The 24,836-nt window shown below is 56.9% G+C and overlaps 1 protein-coding gene across 1 annotated transcript; it reads left to right on the top strand.

Moving 5' to 3' along the window:
- Positions 1 to 1,470: 1,470 nt before the first annotated feature.
- Positions 1,471 to 11,238, top strand: FSCN1 (fascin actin-bundling protein 1). Its single transcript, XM_082360956.1, has 5 exons — positions 1,471 to 2,433; positions 8,564 to 8,720; positions 8,816 to 8,937; positions 9,186 to 9,353; positions 9,815 to 11,238. The coding sequence occupies exons 1-5, from the start codon at positions 1,602 to 1,604 to the stop codon at positions 10,015 to 10,017; spliced, it is 1,482 nt and encodes a 493-aa protein (XP_082217082.1). The 5' UTR covers positions 1,471 to 1,601; the 3' UTR covers positions 10,018 to 11,238.
- The last annotated feature ends 13,598 nt before the right edge of the window (positions 11,239 to 24,836 follow it).

The raw sequence follows: 24,836 nt of genomic DNA, 5'->3' as shown, positions 1-24,836 counted from the left end.
TTTCTTCTACAAAAGGTGAAACAGGCTCAGAGAGGTCAAGTGACTTGCCTACAGTCACACAGCCAGCAAGACCCTGGGTTTCAAGCCTATTAGATGACCTCAAAAAGAGACACTTGATTTCTCATCTCTCCAGAGGTGAGCTTTGTGGGAGGGGATGCTGTGGGCAGTGCCTGCCTGGGGCTCAAGGACCTGCCAGTAAACCCATTTGACCCAAATGATGGGAAAGTAACACGAAATTATCCTGAAAGATAAAAATCCCTGGAGGAGGTTGCCTTGGGGGAGCCACAGGCACAGACCAACCAGCCCAGGAGCTAGTTCAGTGCCCTCTGCCTTTGGCCTCGAGACCTTGTGGGCAGCCTGTGGTCATGCTGGCATTCCAGGGGCCTGCTTGGCATGTGGGGAATGTCCCAGCAAAAGTCTTGGCCTTTGGAGATGCTCAGAAAAGGGAAGTGTTCCTCTACAGGGGTGGGGGTGGGCATCTGTAGGGAATATCCACGTTGACGGAGGAGGATGGAGAGCTGAGGTCCTAAAGGAGGAGGGCTGTAGCCAGTGTCGCCCCTTCCTGTGTGCCAGGCTCTGCGTCCAATGCAGTGGGGACCTGGAGGTGGGTATCAAGTGGGAGGCACGCTGGCCCCTGGGGCTGGAGACCTGGGTTCCGCCCCTCGGGCCTGTACTGCCTGAGCCGTAGCACGTCTCTGACCTGCTCGGTAAAAGGGCACACTGCTCACTCTATGCCTGGTGAACCTCACCAGAACCCTGTCGCTTCTGCATCCTCAGAGTGGACACACTGCCACTTGTCTCGGCCACTACCACGGAGACCTATTTGGGCCAGCCCGGCTGGGTGCCTGGGCCACAGGGAAGGGTCCGGGTGGCTTTCAGGGCAGTGTCCTGGGAGGGAAGCCTCGGGGAACCGCAGCCCCCGCTCTGGAGGCTGCAAGGCCTGGGTTGGGTGAGTTGGGGTCCGCAGGCCCCTCCCCAGCTCCTGGCCTGCCCCCCACTCTTCCGCCCACAGGCCCTTGGAGGGTCCCCTCTCAGTTCCTTCAAGGCCCTGCTCTAAAGCCACCTCCTCTGAGGAGCCCCCGGGCCGCTCCGCCTAGTACTGATGTGCTCTGTGGTCTTGCGGTCTCTACCACAACCTCAAACCTGGCTCGGCCTTCCTCCCGGCTGGGCTTGGGGTGCGGGGCCTCCGAGGGGTCCCGTGCTCTGGGTGAGTCCTCAGGCTGCGGCGCTGCGAGGGCGAGGCCTTGGCATTGGCGGGGAGGGGGCGGCGGCCCGAAGAGGGGGCACTGCAGAGGCCGGCCGAGCAGGGAAGGCGGCGAGCCCAGCCCCCACCCACGCCCCTCCGGGCCCCTGCGCGACTCAGTTCGCTCCCTGGGCCCCGGTGCCCCCTCCTCGGCGAGCCCCGGGGCGGGGCGGGGGCGGGACCTCGCGACGCTGACGTCACCCCGCCTATAAAAGGGCTCGGGCTCGACGCGCCGGCTTTGTAAAGCGTTGCTGAGGGTGAGCGCACGGCCGCGGCAGCTGAACAAAGGAGCAGGGCGCCGCCGCGGGGACCCGCCACCAACCTCCCGGGCCGCGCCGGCCTCCCGCCCGCCGCCACCATGACCGCCAACGGCACGGCCGAAGCCCTGCAGATCCAGTTCGGTCTCATTAACTGCAGCAACAAGTACCTGACGGCCGAGACGTTCGGGTTCAAGGTGAATGCGTCGGCCAGCAGCCTGAAGAAGAAGCAGATCTGGACGCTGGAACAGCCGCCCGACGAGGCGGGCAGCGCAGCCGTGTGCCTGCGCAGCCACCTGGGCCGCTACCTGGCGGCGGACAAGGATGGCAACGTGACCTGCGAACACGAGGTGCCCAGTGCCGACTGCCGCTTTCTCATCGTGGCGCACGACGACGGCCGCTGGTCGCTGCAGTCCGAGGCGCACCGGCGCTACTTTGGCGGCACCGAGGACCGCCTGTCGTGCTTCGCTCAGACCGTGTCGCCGGCCGAGAAGTGGAGCGTGCACATCGCCATGCACCCCCAGGTCACCATCTACAGCCTGGCCCGCAAGCGCTACGCGCACCTGAGCGCGCGGCCGGCCGACGAGATCGCAGTGGACCGCGACGTGCCCTGGGGCGTCGACTCGCTCATCACGCTGGCCTTCCAGGACCAGCGCTACAGCTTGCAGACGGCCGACCACCGCTTCCTGCGCCACGACGGGCGCCTAGTGGCGCACCCCGAGCCCGCCACCGGCTACACGCTCGAGTTCCGCTCCGGCAAGGTGGCCTTCCGCGACTGCGAAGGCCGCTACCTGGCGCCGTCGGGGCCCAGCGGCACGCTCAAGGCGGGCAAGGCCACCAAGGTGGGCAAGGACGAGCTCTTCGCCCTGGAGCAGAGCTGCGCCCAGGTCGTGCTGCAGGCAGCCAACGAGAGGAACGTGTCCACGCGCCAGGGTGAGTGGGGACGCTGTCCCCCGCCTCTCTGGGCCATGCACAAAGCGAACCCCACCCCAGTCCCCGCAGCCTCCCGCCCTTTCTCGCCCGCGGCGCCGCTGCAATCCCGAGCGACGCCCGGTGCGCCCCCGCTGGGCGCGCGGGCCACCCCACCCCGCCGCGGGACCTGCGCTGCGATCCCCGGGAAGGGGCGAGGGGTGGGGCTTTGCCCATCCTTGGGTGCCGCTGCATAACCCCCACTCCGCCTTGAGATTGGGGCTCCTAGGCCGCGCTTAGACGCCGCCCCTTGTGCCACCCTCCGAACCCTCGGCCTGATCTGGGTCCTCCCTACGCGCGCAGATCCCTCCCTCGCATCCGCGGGCCTAGCCCTTGGGGAGGGGACGCCCCTCGCCTGTTTCCTCGTGCCCCTCCCCCCGTCAGTGGGCCTTTGGCTCCTTGGCGGAGGCGAGGGGTCGCAACAGGCACGGGGCGCGCCCCCGCTCCCTGAAGGCCGCCTTTCGCGGGCGGGATGGAAGTAGCCTTTGATCTTCGCAGGCTGCGCTTCCACCTCCCTCCCTCCGGGCCTTTCTCCACCTCCGCTGGCTGCTGGGAGGGGTTGGCCTCTGCTGGAAAGGGGGCGCCCAGAGTGTCTGCCCTTCCCCCCCCAGCCCCTCCTCCCGCGTCCGCCCCGCGCTCGAGGCCGCGGCCTTTGTGAGCAGGGGGACGGGCTCGTCGACAGGGCCCTCCCTCGCCCCCTTTGTCCTGCTCCGTCTCTGCAGATGGGAAAACCAGATGCGGCCGGGCGGGGGAGGGAATCGACTTTCTGCGGGTCCCCCCCTGCTGAGGATCCCCCGCGCCGCCCCCAGGCCCAGTGCCCCGTCCGAAGCCGCCCCAGAAGGCGGCCTCCCTGCTCGCGCCCCGGCCCCGGGACGGCGTGGCGCGGATGGCAGCCCGCCAGGCACCCCGCCCTGCGCCCGCCGCGCGTCTCCTGGCCGGTACCCTCTGCTCTGCGGGAGACAGAGAGCGGTCTCAGCCTGAGCCCGGAGACCCCAGCCCGGCACCCTCGGGAAGCCCCCCTACCCTCGGTTGAACCCACCCCCAAGACTCCCGCCTGGAACAACTGGTTGCAACTCGATGCGTCCTCTCCCGGGGCCTCCCGCTGGCCTGGCCATTTCCTACCGGCCTGCGCGCCAGAAGTGAACCCTCCTCTTTCCCTTCTTAGATTCTCCCCCTAGGCGGCTTCTCTTCCTTCTGGCGCCCTCGCCCCTCCTTTGGGGGAACCTGTGGGTGTCTGGCTCCCCCAGCTGGGAAGTTGGACCCCAGCCTCTGGAGATAGCTGGATGGGAGCCGAGTCATTGCCCCGCCACCCCCCCTTCCTCCTGACGGCCACCCTCCTGACTCGGCTCTGCCAAGGAGGTTGCAGCCCCGTGGCAGTTTCGTACCCGAGTGTGCTAATTGAAGCGGGCGGTATTTCTTCCATCCTACAAATGGGCAGGTTTAGGCCCAGAGAGGAGAAGCCATGTGCCCAAGATCACACAGCAAGTAAGCAGCATGAAGAACTGGGTTTGACTCCAGAATGAGCTCTTATCTGGAGCCCCTGATGCCTCCCGGCCTCTGGGGCAGAGGCCCTCCCCTTTCCAGTCTCACACAGTACGAGGTGGGGCAGGACTCTCCACCTATTCAGCAAACACTGAGCCCCTACCAAGTGAGACATGCTGAGGCCTGAGTGGTGAGCACACGCGCATCTCCTGGATCCTTCCCTGCTGGGCCCAATGTTCTCGTTGGGACATGAGCAACATCCCAGAGGTGTCAAGCAAAGGTCTGGGGGTCCAGGAAGTACATGAGGGTCCCAGATTAGATGGGGGAGGTCCCTTTCTGAGGAGGACACTTGACCTGACCTGAGGATGAATAGAAGGTAGCATGTATCAGGTGTGTGGAACAGTGTTGCAGGTACAGGGCACAGCTTGTGCAAAGGCCCCGAGGCAGGAAGGAGCAGAAAGCCCAGTGTGGTTGTGAGGTTGGCGGGTGGGACTGGAACAGCCAGCAGGGCCACAGGACTTCGGTTGGGTGCTCATCAACGCAGGCATGCTCCGTGCTTGCTGGGCTGCATCCGGCACCTGCCCTGGGGAAGGTGTGGCAGGAACGGGTGGCCCTGGCCCTAGCCCTTGGTGCCAGAAAGGAGCAGAGAGATCCTGGGGGTGTTTTTGGCAGGCACTGGTGAGCCTGGGCAGGTGCCCTCACCTTTCTAGTAAAGCTCGCTGGTGGTGTCATGGTGTGATTCAAGCTGATGGGGCAGGAGGAGCCAGAAATTGCACCAGGAGAGCTGCTGGCTCATCTGTGCGTTTAAAGGGAAGGGAGCTTTGGGAGCAAAGACTAGAGCTACATGGGCCTCAGATTTTGGGGTCCTCATCTCGTTCTGATGTTGGCTGACCTCGGGTCTTCTTTGTGGGGCGGAGGATGACCAGAGGACTTGGAGCCGGCATGGGCTTGGGGGCTGTGTCTGCAGAGGCCATTTTGGACAGGCCTGCGTGGCAAGGAGGCTTCAGCTGTGCTTCCGACACATGTTGGGAAACGCCAGCCAGGAAGGAGGAGCATCCTGGGTTTAGCGGGCTGGGGGAAGTGAATCATCCCCGTAGGCCTGCACAGGCCGGGCCTGGTGGGGGTGGGGTGCTCCCTGCTGAAGCTGCGGCCTGCTCTCTGGCCTCAGTTTCCCCATTTGTAAAGGGCTCGCCCAGGGCTGCCCTGGGCACATTCTTTTCGGCCAGGCTGTATTTCTGGGAGGAGGCCGTCACAGCCTACATTAGAGGCAGGGTCGGCCACAGGGAGTGGGGGTCCCAAGAGCTGATGTGACAAGGCAGATGGCACATGTCTATCCCAGGTCCTGGGAAGTGCTGTGGCTGTGACCACACGGTGAGGACATGGCTTGGGCGGGGATGGAGGATGGCAGGGCCACTGAGTGAGCAGTACTCATGCTACTTCGGAGCCTCACCTGCCCTGGGCTCCAGCCAGACCCTGGGCAGAGCCTCACCCCATTTCCCACCTGGTCTCACAGCCTCTTTGCATCTGGCCAGCTGTGCCCTGGGGACTCCATGCTCAGGAAGTGCCCAATCCCAGCCGCTCGAAGGTGAGGCTGGCTGGCTGAGAAAGGGCTGGTCAGGCTGGGCTTTGCAGGATGTGTAAGAGTTCTCCTGATGAGGCAGAGCATTTCAGGCCCAGGGAACAGCTTGTGTAAGGACGAAGTAGGGATTTAAAGTGGTCAGGTAGTGGCAAGAGCTGACTGGGAAGAGGGGAGGTGAGGTGAGGCCACAGATGCTTCTGGGCCCCCTCCCTTAAACTGAATGGGGGTGGTGGCGAGTGCCTGATTTGAACAAGCCAGGGGAATATGCGGACTGCTAAGGCTGAGGGGGATGGGGACCATGGGGTGTGTTGGCAGGGAGGGGGTGCCCCCTCCAAGCCACTGTACAGGATGGCTCAGAGGCTGGAGGTGGGGAGAGCCACGATGGAGGGGGGACATGCGGGGGCCCGGTGTCTCAGTTGTGCTCTCTGGAGCGGGTTGGGGGGACATTGAGCCCCCGCATCTCCTGCCTCCTCAGGGCTCCTGTGGGCCTGTGACTCAGGTTTTCTGTGCTGCTGTTGATGAAAAGAAAAATCCCGAAGAAAACCCTGTTCCCATAGTAACCCAGCTCTAATTAGAGACTCCAAGGCCAAGTGGGGCCTTTCCCATCTGGGCAGGGCCTTGGAGCCAGGAGGGACCCCACTGGAATGGGGAGGGGATACTCTCCCCACCCCTTCCTATTGCGGGCGGAAGACCTGGTGTCTACTTGGCAATGGGCTGCTAAATCCTTTCCATCTCAGACCGGGCCCTTTTGACAGGCAGAGAGGGAAACTGAGGCTGGGCGGGGGAGGCACTCAAGGGCGCCTGGCCCTGGCTTTGCGTACCTTGCGGGCTGGCCTACGCCTGTTTATCAAACCAGTTCCAGGACTGGACCCACCCAGGCGGGAGGGGGTCTGAGTGGCTGAGCAGGTGGTGGTGGTCGTGTGGCCCTGGGGAGGTACCCGCCTCCCTTTGCATAGCCTCCCTTTGTTCCTCGAAATAACTCTGTGGAATTGCCGGGAGGAGTCAAGCCGAGTCAAGCCGGATGGTCCGCAGGAGCGCAGGGCTGGCTAAGCTCTCAGGAACCAAAGTCTCATTGAAAAGGAGCCCCTGCACTTGCTGTGTTTGTCCTCGGGCAGGCTGGCCAGCGCCTTGTTCACTGGCAAGGCTCTGTTATGTCAGGTAGGCTGGTCAGTGCTAGAGATCTGACTGCCATTTGGGGCCCTTCCCTGCCCGCTTTGCCCCTCTTTCTGGGAGCCCCTCTCTGTCTTTTCTGCTGCTGAGGTGTGCCCGGTGGGGCTTCTCCTCGTCAGTTCTTTCCTTCCCATCAGCCGGCCTGCCACGTGTTGGGTAGGTAGTGCCATGTGGCTGGGCAGGCTGGGGCTGGCAGCTCTGCAGCAGTGGGGTGGGGCAGGTCGGCTGGGCGAGGTCTGAGCAAGGATGGACCCCTGCCCCCCATTGTGCTCCTGGGTGTGGCCTTAGGATGGTCGTCCTCGGGGTGGCTCGGGCACCCAGAAGGCCCAGCCCCTGCTGATCCTCGCCCCGTGCTTCACTGGGGCGTGATGGTGGATCGAGCTCACCTCTACCCCCGGCTCCTCAGTAGTCAGCAGATCCCTGACACTGTGGCTGAGGGGACCCAGGGGGCCTGGAGGGTCAAGCCCAGGCGTTGTGAGGGTCTGCTTCAGAGTGACCCGTGGAGGTCCCATCCACCAGTCCACAGAGGGGAGGGAGGGTTGGGGGAGAGGGCATGGCAGGAGGCCTGAGTTTGCCCATCTCTCCTCCTGAGAGCCCTGGACCCCTAGCTTTCTCTCTGGGTGACCTTGGGCAAGGGCACCACCTCTCTGCCTCATTCTCCTTTGTGATGGGGTGGCGCTGACATGGGACACGAGACCTGGTTAGCATGGGGCTGACACCTTTCAGGCCCTCTGGGTGGTGGCTGGAGAACTAAGAATGGGTCCTGGGGGAGGGCCTGGGGGTGCTCAGACCCCAGGCTCTGCCACACGCCAGCCTCTGCCACCCGCCAGCCTCATCTCATCTAAAAGGACACCTGCCGCCCGCCACTGATCCCGGCTTCATAAAGGCCTCAAGGCCCAACTCACCCTGCTGCGGAGGCTCTTAGGATCCATGGTGCTTGGGGATGTGAACTTGTTGGGACCAAAGATCCCACTTCAGGTTTTACCTGGAGGAGTCCATACGGACGTGCAAAACGACATGGCTGCAGCTTGTGGGAGCAAAACGCCGAAGCCGCCCCCTTCACAGACGATTTAGGGACATGGAAACGTGTAAAGGTGTTAGGCAGATCATTTGCAAATCGAGGTCTGTAGCATGCGTGCACTTGAAGGTCAAGAAAATGCGTATGTGAGTGCACGGGGAAAAGGCTAGGAGTGTGTGGTCACCTGCCGTTCACAGGGGCATTCTGGGGGTGTGGTGGGCATGGGGGTGTGTGTGAATTCGCTTTTATGAGTTTTCTAAATTCCCTGAAGGGAACGTGTGCTATGACTCTCTTGACTTTTACACGTATACAGAAGCAGGAAGGATATCATGAACTACCATATACTGATTCCCCCAGCTGCGATATTCTGCCACACTAGCTCCTTGTCCCTTTATTCATTGCTTCTGGTTGTACTTAATGCAAATCCCTGACATCAGGGCACTTCATCTCAAAATGTTTGCGTGTATCCCTAAAAAACAAGGCCATTTTCTTACCTAATGACAACATGATTAACAATAATTAATCCATGCTCTCTAATCCTGGACCATGTTGAGAGTCTCCCAGTTGGTTCTACAATATCTTTTTGCATTTGGTTTGTTGGAAGGTATTACTTCTGTAATCAGAGAACGTGATGTGTAAATGGACCTAGCTGGCCTTGGCCCTTGACTTGTCCTGCCTGGGATCCTGGGTTCCGCCCTCTGATGTGAAGGCCGAGGGGTCTGAGCCGCACTGTGGGGTCTCAGCAGCCCCCCCGCTGTGCTGGTGTGTGTGGCAGGGCTGAGGGTCAGCCAGCACTGGGGGGGGGGCGTGGGGGTCCCTGTACTAGCTGGAGGCTCTCCCCGCAGGTATGGACCTGTCGGCCAATCAGGACGAAGAGACCGACCAAGAGACTTTCCAGCTGGAGATCGACCGCGAAACCAAAAAGTGCGCCTTCCGCACCCACTCGGGCAAGTACTGGACGCTGACGGCCACCGGGGGTGTGCAGTCCACTGCCTCCACCAAGTGAGTGCCCCACTGCCCGCCTGTCACTGCCCGCGCTCGCCCAGGCTGGCCTTCCTGTGGGGCGGCCTCGCCTGACCCTGTCCCGCCACCCCCAGGGATGCCAGCTGCTACTTTGACATTGAGTGGCGTGATCGGAGGATCATACTGCGCGCGTCCAATGGCAAGTTTGTGACGGCCAAGAAGAACGGCCAGCTGGCTGCCTCGGTGGAGACAGCAGGTAGCCACCTGGGGGCTTACCTCAAGCCCTTGTTCCCTGGAGGGTCTAACTGTATGCCGTGGTCACTTACGAGCCCCACCCGAAGCCTGCCCTGTGCTGGGCATCCTCCCAAACTGGCACCACCCTGCCTCACCCTAGGGCTGGAGTGCTGTGTGACCCCAGACTCCCGCTCTCCCTCTCTGAGCCACACCCTGGGTGTCGCACCCCCAACCCCATGAGGCTCACTTCTTTTCCACCTCCTGGGACAGGGGACTCGGAGCTCTTCCTCATGAAGCTGATCAACCGCCCCATCATCGTGTTCCGTGGGGAGCACGGCTTCATTGGCTGCCGCAAGGTCACGGGCACCCTGGACGCCAACCGCTCCAACTACGATGTCTTCCAGCTGGAGTTCAGAGACGGCGCCTACAACATCAAAGGCAGGTTCTCCTGTGGGCAGTGCCGGGTGGGGCCCCCTGGGCTCAGGGGGCCAGTGTTGGACACAGAGAGCAAACCCCTGCCCCACTTGAGCCTGGCTTTGGGGTTCGGCTTGGCCACCCTGTGATGTGGCTTGGGCCAGGCCCCATCTGGCCACCAGAGGCTCTAGGTTGGGGGGTAGCCCCTTCCCCTCTTGTCTGTACAGGAGGGAGATGTCCGGCCCACCCCAGATAGAGCTAGAGAGGGAGATGGGATTCTGGAAAGGCTGGGCAGGGGAGGGGTCACACATGAGTTATGGGACCAAAATTCTGGTGGGAGGCGGGGGAAGGGACTCCAGTCCAGCATGGGCCGGAGGCTTGGGTGGATGTAACAGACCCCACCCCCATTCTGGAAGCCGTGATTGGAGGGTGGGGAGCAGAGCCCAGGCAGGGCCTGACGGGGCCTCCCCTTGCCCCTGCTCCAGACTCCACAGGCAAGTACTGGATGGTGGGCAACGACTCCTCCGTCACCAGCAGCAGCGACAGCCCTGTGGACTTCTTCTTCGAGTTCTGTGACTACAACAAGGTGGCCATCAAGGTGGGCGGGCACTACCTGAAGGGGGACCACGCGGGGGTCCTGAAGGCCTGCGCTGACACCATCGACCCCACCACGCTGTGGGAGTACTAGGGCCCCGCCGCCGGCATCCCCCTCCCCACCCTGCCCAACCCGCCCTGCTAACTCTCTTCTCCAGGTGGGCTCTGCTGTGGGTGGCGAGCCCCTTGCCTTTCAAACTGGAAACCCAGAGCAAACGGTGCCCTCACCTGTTGTCCCATGTGGCCTCCCCTGGGCAGGTCAGAGGCTGTGACCTGGTCCTTGGAGGGATTTCACATCCCTCTGCCCTCTCTTCTCTGCCCTGGGCGAGGCTGGAACTTCTTTCTTCTGACCTCAGACAACTCTGAGCCTTATTTCCCCGAAGAGGCCGAGGAGGAGTGGGGGGCTGGGAGGCCTTCCCGAGCTCCTGGGAGCGGCGGGGTGTGTAACTGGAATCTCCTGTCCCCTCCTGAACCTCCCCCTCCCCCATTTCCCAGGAGCCAAGCTCTTGCCCCAGGCCTGTTAGTGGCCCCCCTGGGGCGCCGTCCCTGCGTGGTCGGGAGGACAGCTGGTGGACAGGACGGGGCTGGCTCCAGGCCCCTGTGAGTGGAGCAGGCCTGGTTTGATGGCCGCCCGGGCCTGGCCACTGCACACACATCCTGCTGTGGTCCGGGGGTCCTGCTCCTATCTCTTTTCTTTGACTCTGGCCTGACTGGAAGCAGAAAATGACCAAATCAGTAACTTTCTTTTTTCAGTGAAATGTTATTGCTGGAGGAGCCCCAGGCAAGCCTGGTTGTAGCCATGAGTGGTCTTCAGGGGGTCTTGGTGGGGGGGGGTGGTCTTGATACGGCATCTCCAGGCCTCAGTGCCCTCTGCCCACTAGTGGTGGGGTAGGCGGGGCGCCTCCCCGAATCCAGAACCTGCCTCCACCTTCCCAGGGGGCTCTCACCAGCCCCCTCCCTCCCATGTGCCTGGGCCCCAGGCCTGTGTCCCCACCTGGTGGTGCTGGGCCCTTCACCGCCTCAGCCAGGGCCCCTGGTATGATCGGTGCTCCTCTTCTGACTGGACTCCCGGGTCTCGGCGGGATGAAGCTGGGCGTTGCCCTCAGCCGGGAGCCCCGTGGAAGCCCCTGGTCCCTGGCTCGTAGCCCCGCCCCTGCCACTCCCCTTCCCCTCTGGTCAGCATCCACCATGCATCTCACTCTGGGTGTCTTGGTCTTTTATTTTTTGTAAGTGTCATTTGTATAACTCTAAATGCCCATGATAGTAGCTTCAGACTGGAAAGAGCAAAATAAAGTTAACGCAAGTCTGCACCCCTGAGGTTGTGTGTGTGTGTGTGTGTTGGGGATGAAGGCAGGTGGGAGTGGTGGGCCTGGGAACCCTCCTGCTGCAGGTTTCGGAGTTAGAGGTCAGGCCCACACAAACCGGCAGAGCGAACTTCCTCCTGCCTTGGCAGGTATGCCTTGACTAGAGCTTGGAGGTACGGGGCCTGGGTGCCCCTTTTCCATACTGCAACGGGCCTTGTGTGCATCCATCCATACCCCAACACAGCAGGCTTGGGCCCCTTGGGACCTGGATGTGCTGTCTGGGAGCCCTCGGAGGACAGGCCCGGGTAGAGGTGGGCACAGGCCCTGGGAAAAGTCAGCTGGATGAGCTAAGCTTGGAGTCCAGGGTGGGTGCCTTCATCAGAACAGGACCCCTAGGCCCAGCTTGGGGAGGAAGGGAGGCACTTCTCTATTTGGCAGATAAGAAGCTGAGGAAGTTTCCAACCTCGAGGGGGGACCTGGGTCCTGAGCCCACCCTGCGGTCGTGGCCCCTGGCAGACCTCCAGGTGGCCAGCCCTGCAGGGACTCCGGAGAGGCAGGCGCTGGGTTGGGCCCTTCTGTGCAGTATCACGGTACCCAGAGCATAGCTGTTCCCATCTTACAGGGGAGGAGACTGAGGTTGAGTAGCAAGGCACAGCTTTGAGGGTGGAACGGGGCCCCCCATGGGCGTCCAATAAGTAGGCGGTGATTGAAGATGGACTTGGGCGTGTGGCCGTCTTGCAGGGGCAGCGGGACCAGCGGGACCAGAGGGGCCTGAGCTGTCAGCAGAAGCGCTGATTGGCTGCTGATGACGAAACTGGGATGCCTGCGCTCTGATTGGTGGTCCCTGGGGGCGGGAGCCTCGAGATTGACAAGCACAGATGGCGGCTACGAAGGGACGTTGGGCTCTCAGCGGGGTCCTGGCGGCCAACCCTCCACCACTGTTAAAGCCAGGCTGGAAGCCAGAAAAGTCTCAGTGACGTGGAAGGGAACAGATGAGTTCTCCGGAGCCAAGCTCCTCCAGACTGTAGGGATGGGGATGCACTGGAAGGGGCTCAGGGAGGGGTCCCCAGTTGGGCAGTTGAGCGAGGTTGAGCGAGGTGGTTCCCTGCGGTGCCCGGGGTGGGGGCCTGCCCGGGAGCAGGAATGACCTGTCCTGGAATGATGCCAGGCACCCCTCCCCGCATCCTCCCAGCCAGGCCCAGGCACTGATTCTGAATTCCACGCGTTCTGCAAAAATGGGCGCAGAGCAAGTGGCTGCGCGTTACAGGGGCTGTTTGTTACCCCCCTCCCCCCGCCAAAAAACCCCGCGAATGAGGCGCAAAGGCTGGTGGGGGAAGTGATCACACCTAGGGAGGAGGGGAACCTAACCCAATACTAGGGACAGGAAGGGCAACCAGGGCAAGGGAACCGCACAAGCAAAAGTCATGTGGGAGGAACCTTGGGGCGGCGCCTGGTTGGGTCCCGGATGAAGAGTGGATTTGAGTGAGGCCATTGTCTCCAGGCCCACGTGGAGGCGACAGGCATTACCGGAAGGCGGCAGACACTCCCGTGGGCGCAAATGGAGCACCGTGGGGACCCCCAGATTCACTCCTGCGCACGCACCGGGACTCCCCATGTCCTGGTCGAAAGGTGCCCCCCGTCAGAATTGGCTCTGGGGCCCCCAGGGCTCAGATTCCAGAGCAAAGGATGCAGTTCTTCCTCAGCGATTCCCAGTTCACAAGGGTCATTGCGTGACCCTGCACACACGCACACGGGCTTGTGTACATGCATGGGTGAGTGCACACAGGAACACATGCAGGCATGTACAGGAGCCCAGTGCACACACAACACACGTGCACATAGAGACATACGTGGACGCAGGCACAGGCACACGGACCAGCCCACAGGAACAAAGAGCTTACGGTTTGCTCACCAGCCTGCATTGACTCAGCCCCCAGGCTTCCAACCACTGTGCCTGGGGACTCCGTTCCCCTCAGTTTTCCCAGACCCTGACTGGCAGCTCCTCTCACCTCCAGCTGGGTCAGGGGCCAGTGGGCCCCACAGTTCTGAGGCTGGGTTCCCCCTAAGCCTGCCATGGAGGGCCAGCAAGAGTCCAGCCTCCCATTGCTCAGATGCGGACAGCAAGGCCTAGAGAAATGCCCAGTGAGTCTGGGCAGCTGCAGCCAGTGCTCCGAGTTACTCGCTGGGGTTAATTGTGAGCCTAAAAGATCATGTCAGAAGGAAAAACATTCGATTAAACTTGTAAGGAAGAAAAAAGGAAGGAGAGGCAACCCTTCTTCCCTTCCGTGGGTCTTTCCCTGCTAGGGGCAGGACTGCCGGAGGCCGGGCAGCTGGGGGCAGCTGCGGTCCCCAGGATGTAGCCTGGCCAGACTAAACTGGGATCTCCACAGGTTGGTCCTTTAGGTCTGTCTTGGGGTGGGACCCCAAGCCCTGCTGGGGGCTCCAGCCCCAGGAGGACACAGGCGGGCCCCCCTGGTGGGGGGAAGCCTCTGAACTTGCCAGGTGCGTCTCCACAGGACACTTCAAGCCCCCTGCCCTCCCCAGCTCAGGCTCCTCCCCTGTTCATTTCTGGGGAGACCTCAGTGGAGGATACCCCAGACCTGGCTGGGCCCTGCTTCCTCCAGGGCCTCTGCCAGAATTGGGAAGGATGAGAGGTGACCTCCAGTGAACTTGGGGCTCATATCTCACACTGAAGTGTAAGGTAGGTGAGGCTACAAAGGGACCCCCGCCACTCTGGACTTCCTGGGGACCCTCTGGCCTCAGTTTCCCTCATTTGAGTGATGGACAGCTGGTCCCCTGGGCCGCAAGACTGTCTGATGGGGGAGGGGCTCTGAGACCTCTGGGGCAGCGAAAGGAGAAGGGAACAGATGGGGTCTCCCCAGGCAGAAGGAGGCCTGGAGAAGGGGCTCAGGCCTAGGAAGGGTGGGGCGGAGCTGAGCATTTGGCCTGAAGCCCCAGCCCTTTAGTGGGGCCCCTGAGCTTAACCAGGAGGAGGCTGGTTCTCCGTGAGGAGATGGGGGGAAGAGAAATTGCTCTCCTCTCCCCGTCCCCTCCCCCCAATCCAGGCCTGACCCCCAGAAGGGGAGGGGAAACCCACCTTCCACGAACCTGGAACTAACTGGGCAAGCTGCTCTGAAAGGTTTACTATTACCATCATTATTGTTACTTTAAGAATTAAGAGAGGGACTTCCCTGGTGGTACAGTGGTTAAGAATCCGCCTGCCAATGCAGGGGACACGGGTTCAAGCCCTGGTCCAGGAAGATCCCACATGCCGCAGAGCAACTAAGCCCGTGTGCCACAACTACTGAGCCTGCACTTTAGAGCCTGCGAGCCACAACTACTGAGCCCACGTGCCACAACTACTGAAGCCCTCGCGCCTAGAGCCTGTGCTCCGCAACAGAAGAAGCCACCACAATGGGAAGCCCGCGCACCGCAACGAAGAGTAGTCCACGCTCACTGCAACTAGAGAAAGCCGGAGCACAGCAAAGAAGACCAAATGCAGCCAAAAATAAATAAATAAAATAAATAAATTTATTAAAGAAAAGAAAGAAGAGAATAGGGACTTCCCTGGTGGTCCAGCAGTTAAGACTCCTTACTCCCAATGCAGGGGCCGGGTTGGATCCCTGGTCAGGGAACTAGATCCTGCATGCCACAACTAAAGATCCCGTGTGCAGCAACTAAGACCCGGCGCAGCCAAATAAATAAATAAATAATTTTTAAAAAAGACGAGAATAAATACCTAGAGTATAAAGTCAAAGGGTGCCCCAGCCCCAGTCCTTCCCCCCAGAGGTAACACTGAAGTTACTTATACTCTTCCAGAAAATCTTATTTTTTATTTAAGGAATATAGCCCTTACTATGTGCCAGGTACAAAGCCCTTTATTACCTCATTTAGTCCTTATGATGGGCTGAATTGTGTCCCCACCAAATTCATATTCATATGATGAGGTCCTAACTCCCAGTACCTCAGAATGTGATTGTTTGTGGAGATCGGGTATTTAAAGAGGTGATTAAAATTAAATGAGGTCATTGGGGTGGGCCCTACTCCAATATGACTGGTATCCTTATAAGAGGAGGGGATTAGGGACTTCCCTGGTGGCGCAGGGGTTAAGAATCCGCCTGCCAATGCAGGGGACACGGGTTCGAGCCCTGGTCTGGGAAGATCATACATGCCGCGGAGCATCTAAGCCTGTGCGCCGCAACTACAGAGCCTGCACTCTAGAGCCAGTGTGCCGCAACTACTGAGCCTGTGCCTGTGCTCCACAACAAGAGAAGCCACAGCAATGAGAAGACTGCGCACCGCAAGGAAAAGTAGCACCCACTGGCCGCAACGAGAGAAAAGTCTGCGCGTAGCAACGAAGACCCAACGCAGTCAAAAAAAAAAAAAAAAGAGGAGAGGGGATTAGAACACAGACAGGCACAGAGGGATGACCATGTGAGGACAGAGGGAGAAAACAGCTGTCTGCAAGCCAAGGAGAGAGGCCCAGGAGACATCAACTCTGCTGATACCTTGATCTCAGACTTCTGGCTTCCAGAACTGTGAGCTAATATATGTTTTTGTTTAAGCCGCCCAGCCTGTGATACTTTGTAACGGTGGCCCCAGGAAATTAATACAGACCTTATAACGGCCCCGCGTGGTAGGTAGTGTTGTTATTCCACTTATTGGTGCAGAAATTGAGGCACAGAGAGGTTAAGTAACTTGCTCAAGGTCACACACCCAGTTCATGGTGCAACTGGAATTTTTATATAAAAACTTAACAGGTGGAAATGCAAATCAAAGTCAAAATGAGATACCACCTCACACCTGTCAGAATGGCTGTTCTCCAAATGACAACAAATAGCAAGTGTTGGAGAGAAATTTTAGAGAAAAGGGAAGCCTTGTGCACGGTTGGTGAGAATGTAAATTGGTGCAGCCACTATGGAAAACAGTATGCAGGGGCCTCAAAAAACTAAAAATAGAACTACCATATGATCCAGCAATCCCACTCCTGGGTATTTACCCAAAAAAACACTAATTCGAGGGGCTTCCCTGATGGTGCAGTGGTTGGGAATCAGCCTGCCAGTGCAGGGGTCACGGGTTCGAGCCCTGGTCCGGGAAGATTCCCACATGCCGCGGAACAACTGGGCCCGTGAGCCACAGCTACTGAGCCCACGTGCCACAACTACTGAAGCTCGCACGCCTAGAGCCCGTGCTCCGCACCAAGAGAGGCCACCGCAATGAGAGGCCAGCACACCACACCGAAGAGTAGCCCCCGCTCGCCACAACTAGAGAAAGCCCGCGTGCAGCAACGAAGACCCAACGCAACCAAAAATAAATAAATAAATTTATTTTTAAAAAACCCACTAATTTGAAAAGATACATGTACCTCAATGTTCATAGCGGCATTATTTATAATAGTCAAGATATAAAGACAACGTAAGTGCCCATCAATAGATGAATGGATAAAAATGGATAAAGAAGATGTGATACACACACACAATGGAATACTGCTCGGCCATAAAAAAGAATGAAATCTTGCCATTTGCGACAATGTGGCTGGGCCTAGAGGGTATTATGCTAAGTGAAATAAGTCAAAGACAAATACCATATGATTTCACTTATATATGGAATCTAAAAAAAAAAACAAATGAGCAAACATAACAAAACAAACAGACTCAGACACAGGGAACAAACAGGTGGTTGCCAGAAGGGAAGGATTGGGGGGACGAGTGAAATAGGTGCAGGGGACTTAGAGGTACAAACTTCCAGTTACAAAATAAGTATCACCAGAATGAAATGTACAGCATAGGGAATATAGTCAATAATATTGTAATAACTTTGTATGGTGACAGATGGTAACTAGACTTGCGGTGATCATTTTGTAACGTATGTAGTACATTAGTGTAATGCATACTATGTATACGTATAATCTAATGTACACTATGTTGTACACCTGAAACCAACATAACATTGTAAGTCAATTATGCTTCAATAAAAAAATCAACAAACATAACAGGACTTCCCTGGAGGTCCAGTGGTTAAGACTCCACGCTTCCACTGCAGGGGACGCGGGTTTAATCCCTGGTCGGGGAAGATCCCACATGCCGCAGAGCACGGCCAAAAAAAAAAAAAAAAAAAAAAAATCAACAAACATGACAAGTATGTACAGGCACACAGGCACTCCAAGTCATCAGTTCTCCCAGAAACAGATGGATACAAGCGTTCAGGCCAAGTGGCTACTTCGGAGGTGACCCGAGGACAGGGAGAGGAGGGGAGAAGGAAGGCAGCGGCAGGGCAGCACCGTGGGCACCGGGCCCTGAACCCCTCTGGGTGGGTCAGGAGATCAGGACAACGCACTGCAGAGCCTTCCCTGACGAGCAGGGACGCAGGCCTGTCACCACCAAACCTCTCCATCATGGTGGGCTGCTTTCCAGAACGCCGAGCTGTCCTCTGGACTTCCCCTGTGTGGACAGGACGGATGCGTGCCTGCAGCTGGGGGGCTGCTGGGCGGGGGGCAGAGGGTGGCGCCGGGGCTCGAAGGCAGCACCTCTGCTGCAGAGGGGGAGCCGAGGGGATGTGTGAGGGGCACCGACATGGCTGCTACGGCCTATGTTGTCATACACTTATTATCATGACCCCTGTTGTATTTATTTTATTCCAATTAATTAATTAAATAACTTTTAATTGTGGTAAAATACACTAGCACAAAAGCTACCATCTTAACCATTTCTAATGGTTCAGTGGTGTTAGGAATATCCACATTGTTGTGCCATCATCAAATTGCCACCGTCATCTCCAGAACTCGTCATCTTGTAAAACTGATACTCTGTCCCCTTCCCCAGACCCTGGCACCCACCCTTATACTGTCTGTCTCTATGAATGTGATACTGTAGGGACCTCATCCAAGTGGAATCATACAGTCTTTTTCCTTTTGTGACTGGCTTATTTCACTCAGCATAATGGCCTCAAAGTTCATCCATGCTGTAGCATGTGCCAGAATTTCCTTCCTTTTTAAGGCTGAATACTATTCCATTGTATTGATATGCCACATCTGTCAGTGGACATTTTGGTTGCTTCCATCTATTGACTATTGTGAATAATGCTGCTATGAACATAGGTGTACAAGACCCTGCTTTCAATTCTTTTTTTTTCTTTTTGGCTGCACGGCATGGCATATGGGATCTTAGTTCCCCGACCAGGGATCGAACCTATGCCCCCTGCAGAGGAAGTGTGGATTCTTAACCACTGGACTACCAGGGAAGTCCCCCTGCTTTCATTTCTTTTGGGCATAGACCCAGAAGTGGAATTGCTGGTTCATGTGGCCATTCTAATTTTAAGGTTTTGAGGAACTGCCATAATGTTTTCCATAGTGGCTGCACCATTTTACATTCCCACCAATGGTGCACGAGGGTTTTATTTTATTTTGTTTATTTATTTATTTTTAAATACTATCATGTCCTTTATTTATTTATTTTTATTTATTTATTTATTTATTTATTTATTTATTTATTTATGGCTGTGTTGGGTCCTCGTTTCTGTGAGGGCTTTCTCTAGTTGCAGCAAGTGGGGGCCACTCCTCATCGCGGTGCGCGGGCCTCTCACTATCGTGGCCTCTCTTGTTGTGGAGTACAGGCTCCAGACGCGCAGGCTCAGCAGTTGTGGCTCACGGGCCTAGTTGCTCCGCGGCATGTGGGATCCTCCCAGACCAGGGCCCAAACCCGTGTCCCCTGCATTAGCAGGCAGACTCTCAACCACTGCGCCACCAGGGAAGCCCCTTATTTTATTTTTTGACACATGCAGCATCATATGTGTCCACTGCTCCGTCCCTTCACTTGTCACCTAACACATGCCAGTTTTCCTTATCTGCCCAGACAGATCTCATTCTGTCTTCTCACGCTCAGCCCTGTGACATCCTGTCTTATCTACCTCGTCCCCTGCTCATGGACATTCATATCCTTTCTCATCTGTCATGACTGGCACAAACACGGCTGAATGGAACAACGGTGGGTAGGAGCCTTTTTACAAATCTCTGGGGTAAATTCCTGGAAGGATTAAAATTCTTGGGTCACTTGACATTTTGATAGATGTAGTCTGATGGCCTCCCCTAAAGACCTTCCCCCCGGCCCCTGCCCAGCTGTGGGTGTTTCTTTACACTTTTCCCAACGTGGATGGAATCGCTCTTGAAGCTTCTTGCCAAGCTGAGAGGTGAGAACCCGGGTCCTACTGTGTGCCATCAGCACTGCGCTCGGGTTAGTCTGCTAACCGGGAACACAGGGCATCTGGCCCAGGGGGCTCCTGCCTGCTGGGCTTCCTCCTTTCCCAAAGCACCACTGGCAGATTTCAGGGGTGTAAATAAAAGCCTCGTACATCTCTCAGGGTTCCAGATAAAGTCTCATCAAAGAGCTGGTAACCGGGACTTCCCTGGTGGTGCAGTGGTTAAGAATCCGCCTGCCAATGCAGGGGACACGGGTTCGAGCCTTGGTCCGGGAAGATCCCACATGCCACAGAGCAACTAAGCCCGTGCGCCACAACTACTGAGCCTGCTATCTACAGCCCGTGAGCCACAACTACCAAGCCCGTGTGCCACAACTACTGAAGCCTGCACGCCTAGAGCCAGTGCCCTGCAACAAGAGAAGTCACTGAATAAGAAGGCAGTGCACCACAACTAAGAGTAACTCCCGCTTGCTGCAACTAGAGAAAGCCCATGTGCAGCAACAAAGACCCAACACAGTCAAAAATAAAAATAAAATAAATAAATTTATAAAAAAAAAGAAAAGAAAAAGAGCTGGTAACCAAGGAGGCCCTGGGTCCCTGCAGCTCCAGCTCCAGACGTGCTCAAGGGGCCTCCAAGGTGTCTGATGGTCAGCCAGTCCCCTCACTCACCTGGGCCAAGGTCCTCCCCACAAAGGCTGTCCTCTTTGAGGGTGTAGGCTGTGCCCTGTCTGGCTCCCTTCCCCTTCTGTTTATTTTTTTCACTCTTTTTTTTTTTGTGTTTCTTTGTTTTGGATAGTTTCTATTGCTGTCTTCAAGTTCAGTAACCTATTTTTTTTTCTTTTTTCCCCTGTAGCATCTAATCTGTTATTAATTCCACCCACGGTATTTTTTTTTTAAATATAAAACATTGTATAGTTTCATCTTTAGAAGTTTAATTTGGGTGGGTTTCCCCCTACCCTTTTTTTTTTTTTTTATCATGCTCATGTTTTCTTTTGCCTTCTTGAGGGAATCAATTTACATCTATTTATAATAGCTGTTTTTTTTTTTTTTTAATTAATTAATTTATTTTTTGGCTGTGTTGGGTCTTCGTTTCTGTGCGAGGGCTTTCTCTAGTTGCGGCGAGCGGGGGCCACTCTTCATTGCAGTGCACAGGCCTCTCACTGTCGTGGCCTCTCTTGTTGCGGAGCACAGGCTCCAGGCTCCAGACGCACAGGCTCAGTAGTTGTGGCTCACGGGCCTAGTTGCTCCGTGGCATGTGGGATCTTCCCAGACCAGGGCTCGAACCCGTGTCCCCTGCATTGGCAGGCGGACTCCCAACCACTGCGCCACCAGAGAAGCCCCTATGATAGCTGTTTTAATGTCCTTGTCTACTAACTGTATCTTCTTGTTTCTAGTGATTTTCTTCCATCCTTAATATGGATTGTATTTTCCTGCTTCATTGCATGCCTTGTAATTTTTGATCAGATGACAGATATTTAGATTTTCATGTTGTTGTATGCTGGATTTCTTTTCTCTCTTTTAAAAAATATTTTAATTAATTAATTAATTAATTTTTGGCTGTGTCGGGTCTTAGTTGTGGCAGTTAGGCTTCTCTCTAGTTGTGGCATGTGGGCTACCTAGTTGTGGCATGCAGGCTCTCTAGTTGTGACGTGGCCTTAGTGGCCCTGTGGCATGTGGGATCTTAGTTCCCTGACCAGGGGTCGAACCTGCATCCCCTGCGTTGGAAGGCGGATTCTTAACCGCTGGACCACCAGGGAAGTCCGGATTTCTTTTCTTTTTTTGTGTTTCTTTTAATGTCTGTTAGCTTCATATGTTTTTGCTCTGGGATGAAGTTAAAGTACTTGGAACAGCTTGATCATTTGGAGGCTTGCTTTTAAGTTTGGGGCCAAAGCAGTCCTTCAGCCTTTCATGCCCACTATGGCGGCGACATCTTTCTGAGAATTCTAGCCCTGATCCATGCACTGAGATTCTTTGCTCTGCTGTGGGGAACATGAACTATTCCCAGTGCTGTGTGGCCTTTGTGGGTCGTTTAGTCTGCTTCTTTCTGCTGGTTATTTCCTGGCCTGGCACCAGGTCCTCACATGCATTAACTCGTCAGTTGTCAGCTGAAGACAGAGGAGGCCCCTCTGCAGATCCCTAGAGCAGCTCTCCCCTCTTTTCTGCTCTTTTGCTCTGTGGATTCTCGGTCTCACCAAATTCTCAACTCTCCTCAACTCTGGGAGTCCGCTGGTCTCCGCCAGGGTTTCCTGTTCCTGTGCTGCAGCCTGGACAAGTCTCCAGAAAGGAGGCCTGGAAATTGTAGAGTTCACTTCACTTGTTTCTCTTGTCTCAGGGGTCACTGACTTTGCTCCTGTTGTCCACTGTCTGAAGACTATTGTTTCATATATTTTGTCTGATTTTTTAGTTATTTAAGGGGGAAGGGTAAATCCAGTCATCCTTGTTACTCCACACGGCCAGAAGTGGTATTTCTCCCCTCCCTCCCCCTCCTTCCTTTTTCTTCTCCTTCTCCTTCTTTTTTTTAAATAACAGCTTTATTGTGTGATAATTCACATACCATAAATTCATCACCTCAAAATGAAAGACTGTAGGGACTTTCCTGGCGGTCCAGTGGTTAAGACTCCTCGCTCCAAATGCAGGGGGCACGCAGTCTTTTTTTTTTGGCACGCACTCTTTAGCTGTCATCCCCTATCCCTCCATGGCCCCCTCCAACCCTAAGCAACCACTAATCTTCTTTTTGTCTATATAGGTTTGCTGATTCATATAAATGGAATCACACAATCTGCAGCCTTTTGTGTTTGGCTTCCTTCACTTAGCGTAACGTTGTCTAGATTCATCCACATTGTTGGAGGTCTCAGGACTTCTTTCCTTTATGGCCAAATAATATCCCATTGTATGGATAGACCCCATTTTGTTTATCCATTCATCAGATGACGGACATTTGGATTGTTTCCACTTTTTGGCTATTTATGAATAACGCTAAATTATCATTGTATTAAACACATTCTAGGGAAACATCTCTGTAGATTTACAACACCAGCTCTTGATATCTGCACCATCAGGACACCTGTAAAATCCCAGCCCATTAGAGTGGGGAGGGCTTTTCAGACTACCCAGCCAACCCCTCCACTTTACAGATGGGGGAATTGATGCTCCGGCTGGCAGGTGACTTGCCCACCACACCAGTAGTGGAAGGAACACTCACCCACATTTTCTGATTCTAAAAACAATGAAGGTAACATTTGTGTGGCTTCTGTGGGTCAGACTGCATCTTCACATACACTATCTCATTTGATGCCCTACATCTCCCTTCTGAGGTGGGTCTTTTTATCCTCATTTCACAGATTTCTTCTTCCAACAGTTATTGCCTGAGCATCCCAGACCCTGAACTGGTGCTGGAGATGTTGAGCTGGGCAGAATGGTGCTCCTGGGATTTCAGGGAGGCAGGCACCGTGGAAAATATTCCAAAGGTAGGGAATGAATCAAAGATGGTCAGTGCCTCATGAGGATAGAGGTCAGGGGACTGGGCTGTGTCTCAGAGGCAGGAAATGGCAGAGCTGGGTAGGAACGCCCAGCTTCAAGGTCGCTCTAGGCTTCCTTTTTGGCCTTACTCCCCATCAGAAGGGAGAGAAAGGCTATGTCTGTGGGGGAGGTGTCAGCTTCCCCGAGGTCTGAGGCTGTGAGCAGGCTTGGCCCCCAGGGTGCCTGGGACAGGGGCAGCCGGGCCTCCAGCAGGTCGCAGAGATGTGCCTCTGCCTGCAGAGTGCCCTTCCCTTGAGCTATGGGCATGTCTCCAACTTATAGAGACATTGACCCTTATAAGTCACGCGTTTCAGCATGTGAGGTGCAGCTGCCTTTGAAGACTGGGCAAAGACGCCTGGTGGAGGTGCATTCAGAGCCCTAACTCTGGGCTGTGTTCATTTTATTATCATAGCTTCGCTTTTGTTCCAATTTGGTTTTTCTTTGTTTTTATATCGTGTATTTTTGGTAAGTGGCCTTTAACACGATAGAAATGAGTAAAGGGGGGGGGGGGAGAGAGAGACAAAGAGAGAGACAGAGAGGACCAGACTTGGGGCCAACAGAGAAAGGCGGGACAGAGCCACTTAAGAAGGCTGTGGCCACAGTCCCCCCCAGACGCCTCTTCCAGCTGTGAGAGGCGAGCCGCGCACAGGGGGCCGCAGGGCTTGGTTTGGGGCACGCTGGGCGCTGCGCGAGGTGGTTTGTGTGCGCTGGCCCCGGGGAGCCCTTGACAGCCCGCGCCCGTCGTGCTGGGGGGAAGCTCGGGCCGCGCGGGGCGAGGGGCCCTGGGAGGCCAACTCGGGGCTGCAGTCTCAGCCAAACCGCAGCAGGGCTCAAAGCTGCCCGCGGCGGTTTCTAGCCATTGCGCTCTCTTGCTCGGGGCGGGTTGGAACTGGTGGAGCAGCGGCGGGGGAGGGGGCCGCTGGCTCCGGGGCGGGAGGAGCTCGCTTGGGCCCTGGTGGGGGCTTGAAGGGGAGGGGAGGAGGGACAGCACCGGGTCTGCTACCCGACGCTCAGTAACCAGAGGGCCGGAGAGAGGGCTCGGCGGGGCAGGAGGCTCCTCCCCCTGTCGCCGCACCCCGTGGGTTTCCTCCCGCTTCCAGGCCGCCCCTCCGCCCGCCCGCTCTCTAAGCGAGCCCCTGAGGGCCCCGGCCTGGCCTGCTCGGCAGCCCCAGGCCTTCCGGACGCGTCTGCAGGAGCGCCTCCGCAGGCCTCCACGTGCCCCGGCCCGCGGCTCCGCCAGCGCAGAACAGGCTCTGAGCGCCGCCGGGGGTCCTGCTGTCTCTCAGCCCGTCCCCAGGCGCCAGGTCCCTTTGGACTCTCTCCTCCTTCCTCCCAGATGTGCTGCCGCCGGAACTGCTCCGGAGGCTCTCTGCAGGCCCAACACTGATGAGATGATTGAAAATGCAGATTCCCAGGAACCCCCGGAATCACGGGCCCAGGAACCTATTGACAAGCCCCAGGCGATGCAGAGGAGGAGCCAGGTTGGGCTCTTTCCGCACCCTCTTGGCTGGAGGCGCCTCCTCTCCGCCGCCTCCCCAGCCCACCTCCCCAGCCGACGGGAAGCTCCTGCTGCCGCTTCGGTTCCCGCGGTCTGCTGTTTTAGTGGCATGTTTTTCGTCACCACTGCTGGGAAGCCTGACAGCCCAAGACCACCCAGTTGAGTGGCGCCTTCCTGAGGCCCAGCCCAAGCCTGTACCATTTAGTGGCGCGTGCACAGGTGGCCACTGTGTTCAGGGCGTGGGGCATGGTCTCAGTGCCGCGAGGGTTTTATTTTTTATACAGCAGGTTCTTATTAGTCATCAATTTTATACACATCAGTGTACACATGTCAATCCCAATCGCCCAATTCATCACACCACCACCTCCACGCCCCCACCCCGCCGCTTTACCCCCTTGG

Source organism: Balaenoptera borealis, assembly GCF_965194805.1.
Source record: "Balaenoptera borealis genome assembly, chromosome: 16".
Classification (NCBI taxonomy): domain Eukaryota; kingdom Metazoa; phylum Chordata; class Mammalia; order Artiodactyla; family Balaenopteridae; genus Balaenoptera; species Balaenoptera borealis.
The sequence above is the reverse complement of the archived record's forward strand: the minus strand, read 5'-3'. Positions and strand labels throughout refer to the sequence as shown.

Coding starts and splice junctions, on each gene's coding strand:
- FSCN1 (XM_082360956.1), top strand. CDS start 1,602: ATGACCGCCAACGGCACGGCCGAAGCCCTGCAGATCCAGTTCGGTCTC. Junction 8,938..9,185: donor TGCCTCGGTGGAGACAGCAG/GTAGCCACCTGG, acceptor CTCCTGGGACAG/GGGACTCGGAGCTCTTCCTC. Junction 9,354..9,814: donor CGGCGCCTACAACATCAAAG/GCAGGTTCTCCT, acceptor CCCCTGCTCCAG/ACTCCACAGGCAAGTACTGG.